Here is a 5,942-nt window from a genome sequence, read left to right as displayed (position 1 = left end):
TTTTTCTGTCCTTCGCCTCCGTACCCCCCCCCCCCCCAAAAAAAAAAAGCCTTGAAGGGGAAGGCTTTGTCTTGAAATATATATTTATCGGACAGTAAGGCTTTTAAATTACTTATCAGTATGCAAATACTGAAAGGCATTTGACATTCCATAACTAGCAAATGCCACTACAGTTTGGGTTTCTGTCAGACTCGCAGGATTAGTCTTACAAAGCGCTGAATATTCCTCTGAGTTGATTAGTGTGGATTTTACATACTTAAAACTTTGCAGGATTAAAATCTGGCTTTTTTATATATGGCTATTAATTTTAACAGCCAATATTTTAAAACGTTAGCCTTGATATTCTAGAAAGGTAAGAATCTATGTGTAATGTAATTCTAAGTATGGAACAATACATTGCATTAAATTACGGAATTAAAATAAAGGCCAGAAGGCTCGAGGGAGGGGACGTGACATGACACAGTGTTCAGCACCTGAGCTCTGGACAGCGACATTGGCAGGAGTGGAGAATTGTACATTGCAAATGTGGGATATTAATATAAAGTGTGAGATACTATTATTGCAAATTAAGTGTCACTGTGCTTTGCGTAATGGCATTCTCCGGTGCCACAGTCAGGATCCAGTGTGGGCCAAACCTGAGAACCTAGTATTTTATGTAATACTGTATTTTATAGACTGTTAGCAGACGTGCTTTATGACAATCGAAATAATTTGCTTGTATGGCCAAAATAAAATCTAAGCTTAAATAAGAATACTGACAAAATGTGCTTTGTGTTCTGGGGAATTATAAAAAATTTGATATTCTGAGCAGTAAAATAATTCTAGCACTCCAAACTTAGAAATGAATTTTGAATGATTTAATATTAAGAAGTTGAAATAGATGGAAAGAAACTGTAAATATTCTTTCTATGGATGCATATGATAGTTTGCAGTATACAAATATAGTTTGTATAATAGTGAACTATATGATTTTTAGTGAAATGAACTATGCTAACTACATCATATAAAGAAGGTTATTACTCCAGTTTACAAAACAGTTCATCCATGTACTTCTTACCACGTCCCTTAAATCCACTTGGAAGACAAGAATTCACAGAAAGAGGTTAAAATGTACTGTGAACCATGTAGCTGAAATCTTGTGTTCTTGTTGTGGGGTTTTGATGGTGAGGTTTTTTTTTCCCTTCTGAGCTAAATGAAAAGAGTGACCATGATTATTTTTTTTTTCCTTTTTGTTTCTAGGGGTTGATACAAAATTGAAATTCACTCTTGAACCATCTTTAGGTCAAAATGGTTTTCAGCAGGTAATTTGATTCATTTTTCTCTCGAGTTTATGAAGGACTAGGTTCTCTTCAACCAAGGTACTTGCCCTAGTTCAAAAGTGCATCTGTCATCATAACATCAGCATATTATCTGCAACTGGATCAAGAGCTGTTCCATTAGTATTTGGAAAATGCAATAGGCTTTCATGGTTTACTCAAATGTCTCATAAGTATCTTGTGTTGTAGTTTTGTATTAAGTAATTAATCTATATTTTTCCTGTGAGTGGTTTATGCAGTTAAACTCTGAAATGCGTGCAGTAAAGTGCATGTCTGTAGTGTTGTAAATGTTGTTCTACTGTTGCATTAAACTAATGGTGGATTTCTTTATGTTTTTGGATGCTTTTGCTTTTAGTGGCACGATGCGCTCAAAGCAGTGGCCAGATTGCCAACAGGCATTCCGAAAGAATGGCGGAGAAAGGTAAGTAGACCCGTGTGCTTTGTGGGACATAGTGCCTCTGGGTTTCTAAGGAGACTTGAATGACATCAGTATTGTCCGTATTTTTTAACAAATATTTGGAAGTTTGCAGTTTAGCTTGTAAACTAGGAAAAACCTCCAGTACAGTCTTCAGTGATGACCTCACAAGGCAGCTGGAGAGACTGAGGAGACAAGGAAAGATGGTGTTTTCAATAGTTGGGCTCTTTCTGCTTGACGCTTAGGTAACTTGTTCTGGTGCAGATGTTGTTGCTTTATTCTGTCAGTCTCGAGGAACTGCATTGGTGAAACTGCCCCTGCAGCTGAAAGGAGAGCAAATCCCCAGTGTGGGCTGTCATACTTATGAAGGTGAAGTTGATAGATGCTAGTGCTGACAAGACTGCTCATAGAAACATTTGATGGGGGAAAGGCAGATTGCCTAAATTACAGAATTTCAGAGTCAGAAGTGATGTAGAATGGTAGAGTGCAGCATTAGTGGGAAATTGCTCTGAGTTACTGTTGTAGGAAAGGGTCTGGTGGGATTTTGCTAAATTTAGTTTATTGCGTTCTCCAACAATGTTTAAAGTTCCCTAGCCTAAAAAAAGGCGTATCTATTAATCTTTTCTATAAAACTGAGTCAGACAATTTCAGCTTTAAAAATGCAATTTTAGTAAAAAGAGTATTTTTAAAGCTTTATAAAATCTCTGTAGTTCCATATATTTTTTGCATGTCAGATTAATTTCCTTTTGCTGTCTTTCCAAACTGAACTGTTACTCTTTACAAATTGGGGAGAAGAAAATGAAAAACTTATGGTAGCCTTGTATTACTCACACCAATATGATTTTAATCTACAACTTCAATGAATCATATTCATCTAACAGCCCTGTTTCATTCCTGGAATGTTCTTTTTCCACACTCCAAAAAGTCTCTCAGACACTTTTCTGTGGCACATGAGTGGCAGAGGTCATAGAATCGCAGAATGGCTGAGGTTGGAATGGACCTCTGGAGGTCCTCTGGTCCAACCCTCTGCCCAAGCAAGGCCGCCTACAGCTGATTGTCCAAGTGTTTTTTGAATATCTCCAAGGAAGGAGACTTCACAACCGCTCTGGGCAATCTGTATCTGTGCTCAATCACCCACGCAGTAAAAAAGTGTTTCCTCGTGATTGGATGGAACCTCCTATGTTTTAGTCTGCATCCATTGTCTCTGGTCCTGTCAGTTGGCACCATTGAGAAGATCCTGGCTTTGTCCTCTTTGTGCCTTCCCTTCAGGTTTTATATAAATTGATAAGATCCTCTCTGAACCTTCTCTTCTCCAGGCTGAATGATCCCAGCTCTCTCAGCTTTTTCTAGAAGGAGTTGCTCCAGTCCCTTAATCCCCTTTGTGGCCCCGTGCTGGACTCTCTTCAGTAGCTCTTTACCTCTCTCGTACTGGGGAGCCCAGGACTTGACCCAGCACTCCAGGAGCCTCTCACCAGCGCTGAGTGCAGGGGAAAGATCACCTCCTTCACTGTGCTGGCAACACTCTGCCTGATGCAGCCCAGGAGGCTGTTGGCCTTCTTTGCCTCAAGGACACGTTGCTGCCTCATGGTCACCTTGGTGTCCACCCAACTCCTTCTATGCAAAGGTGCTTTCTAACAAGGTGGTCCCCAGCACATACTGGTGCTTGGGGTACTGGTGCCTACCTAGGTGCAGGACTTTGTACTTCTTGTTGAACTTCATGAGGTTCTTGTCAGCCCATTTCTTCAGCCTGTCAGGGTGCTCTTGGACTTACCAACACTCCTCCCAGTTCTGTGTCATCAGCAGACTCGCTGAGGGTATGCTCTGCCACTCATCCAGCTCAGAGCTCAGTCTTTTCCTCTTATTCTACCTGCCTCTCTGTTTGCTCCCATGTGACCGCGTGATGCTAACCAAAGAATTAACGTTAAGAAAAGGGATGTGGTCTTTTCACTGCCATTCCCTGTTTTCCCAGTGATTTTAAGACTGATACCGAAATAAAGGAATCATTTTCTGTTGGCAGCATGCTGATTGCCTCCTTTGCTGGCAGCAGCAGGAGCAGAGTGACATCTGCATTATTGCTATGGCATGTGACACTTGTTTTCTGGGGCTGGCAGAGATAAAGAATCCAGTCAAACAACATCAGTAGGATGTCAGCAGTGCCAAAGGCTGCTAGGAGGCAGAACAGTGGCTTTCCTCCACATGGGTGGCTTTGCAAAAGTGTGGGAAGAGACATTTAAATGCAGAAAGTATGAAATTCTAGGAGTTATCTATAAATTCCTTCATCATGCATCTAAGTGTTTAAATCTGTGGGAAGTGTCTAAATTGCTTTTCTCACTTGAGCGAGTTATTGGCCGATATGAAACTTAACCAATTTACTTTCATGATTTCTTTCCATTTCCTCAAGAGAAAGATCCTCTATTGTTACTTGTCATTGTGTGATCTGTCATGAGTCTTTCTTGGTTCAGGAACTTTTCAGATGTTTAATAAAGGTCCAGCCTGTGTGTTAGGTACACGTGCATAAACATGTTCTGGTAATTATTAGACTTTAAAAATAGTCATAATGTTTGTTTTCAGAACTCCCTGTAGGACTAAGAGTTCAGGAAGCCCTCTTGGAAGAGTAAGTTACTGTGATCCAAGTAATAGTTTCAGATCAACCCAAATGCTTAATACTAGAAGCTACTGCTTCTTCAAAGTTGATCAGAAGAGACCTCTAGTACAGAGAAGCATCACTAGATTTCTTTTGTGGAGTTTTCAGGAGATGGATCGATGGCTGAGTTTGAGGAAAGCCTGCAGCAGTGTTACCTTTTTATAAAACTCCGTGTTGGTTATGGGGATAAAAGGGCTGAACTGACAAGGAGGGTCATTGCAGAAGGGTGTGCTTCCGTCTGGGAGGGTCCCTGTGTATTCTATTTCTAACTAGACTTGCATATTTGTAAGCAGTTCACAGATCTAGGCAGTTAATGCTAATTGTTTCCTCCCTTTCTGTTTTAGGGAGCAAGGTATTACTTTAATTGTGCAAAAATTGTTTTAGACATATTCTTCTTCTGCGTATTTCAACTCTAACAGCAGATCACATCTGGATGAATTTGATTAGGCTCATCTAACAGTATATATCAACCATTTTGTCTGAGAAATAATTCATTTTGTTGTCTGTCTCTGTGTATTTCTAGGTTTGGCTGACCCTAGCTGATCAGTACTTACACAGTATAGCCATTGACTGGGATAAAACCATGCGTTTCACATTCAATGAAAGAAGCAATCCTGATGACGACTCTATGGGCATCCAGATAGTAAAGGTAGCCTGCTAATTTGTTACTTCCTCTTAATTTTTCAGTGAAAAGTTGAATTCTCTTTAGTTGTAGACAGAATTCAGATTTGTTTTGTTCTCTGCAACTGCTTTGGCAAAAATTACATCTTAATTCCCTTTCGCCCGCCAAAATTATTTCTTCGACTTCTTTGGTTCTTCTGCACTGGTCTGGTTAGTGCCAGCTGAGGAAAAAATTGCTATTACTGATTTTTTTTTTTTCTATTCAATTTCTACTGTGTTATTTTAAAAGAAATACTGGAATTTAATGGAGACAAAGGAGCATAAGTGGTTTTTTTTTTTCTCTTCTCTATAAATAAATACAAATACTGCTGTGATTAAAAAGTATGTTTTATAATAGCAACTGAGCATTTTTTAGTTACTTTACAGGAGTGAAACCCCTTTTGTCTATGTGTATTTCTCAATTAATTAATGTTTAATATTTAAAGCCGTCAGCAGTTTTAGGGAAGAGCTTAATAGATTTGTATTGCTGTGGTGACTTAAATATTAGTCTATTTACCTATTTAGAGATATTCCTCTGTTTCGGGAGATCGTGCTCTATAGTGACCTTAGAGTACATGGAGCAAAACAGTTTGTGTTCCTGATAATTATAATTATCGTATCTACTTGGTAATTAAAGCTTATATTTATTACTTATGAAATATTAAACATTGTAGTACGTTTTACCATTCACTTATGAATTGCTTAAATCTCAAGGACGCTTTCTGTTTTTTTTATGTTTTGAACACCTAGTTGCCTTTATACTTTGATAAACACATTTGCTCTTGGGTTTTTTTTTTTCAATTAAGCAGCTATTATGTCTTGCCTCTTTGAAACCCTGGTATCTGTTAATATTTTCTGTGACAACCTTGTAGGACCATCTAGGTAACTTGCTTACTTAAGAGCTGCT

The 5,942-nt window shown here is 38.8% G+C and overlaps 1 protein-coding gene across 1 annotated transcript in view; it reads left to right on the top strand.

Moving 5' to 3' along the window:
* Positions 1–1,239: 1,239 nt before the first annotated feature.
* Positions 1,240–5,942, top strand: part of TBC1D30 (TBC1 domain family, member 30) — a gene marked incomplete at its 5' end in the record, with an annotated part of 23,131 nt that continues 18,428 nt past the window's right edge. Inside the window, 3 exons of the mRNA XM_010138314.1 lie at positions 1,240–1,301; positions 1,672–1,737; positions 4,899–5,024. Coding sequence (XP_010136616.1) covers positions 1,240–1,301; positions 1,672–1,737; positions 4,899–5,024 — 254 coding nt within the window. The remainder of the gene's footprint in view (positions 1,302–1,671; positions 1,738–4,898; positions 5,025–5,942) is intronic.

This window comes from Buceros rhinoceros, unplaced genomic scaffold (genome assembly GCF_000710305.1).
Source record: "Buceros rhinoceros silvestris isolate BGI_N320 unplaced genomic scaffold, ASM71030v1 scaffold1956, whole genome shotgun sequence".
Classification (NCBI taxonomy): Eukaryota; Metazoa; Chordata; class Aves; order Bucerotiformes; family Bucerotidae; genus Buceros; species Buceros rhinoceros.
The sequence above is the reverse complement of the archived record's forward strand: the minus strand, read 5'-3'. Positions and strand labels throughout refer to the sequence as shown.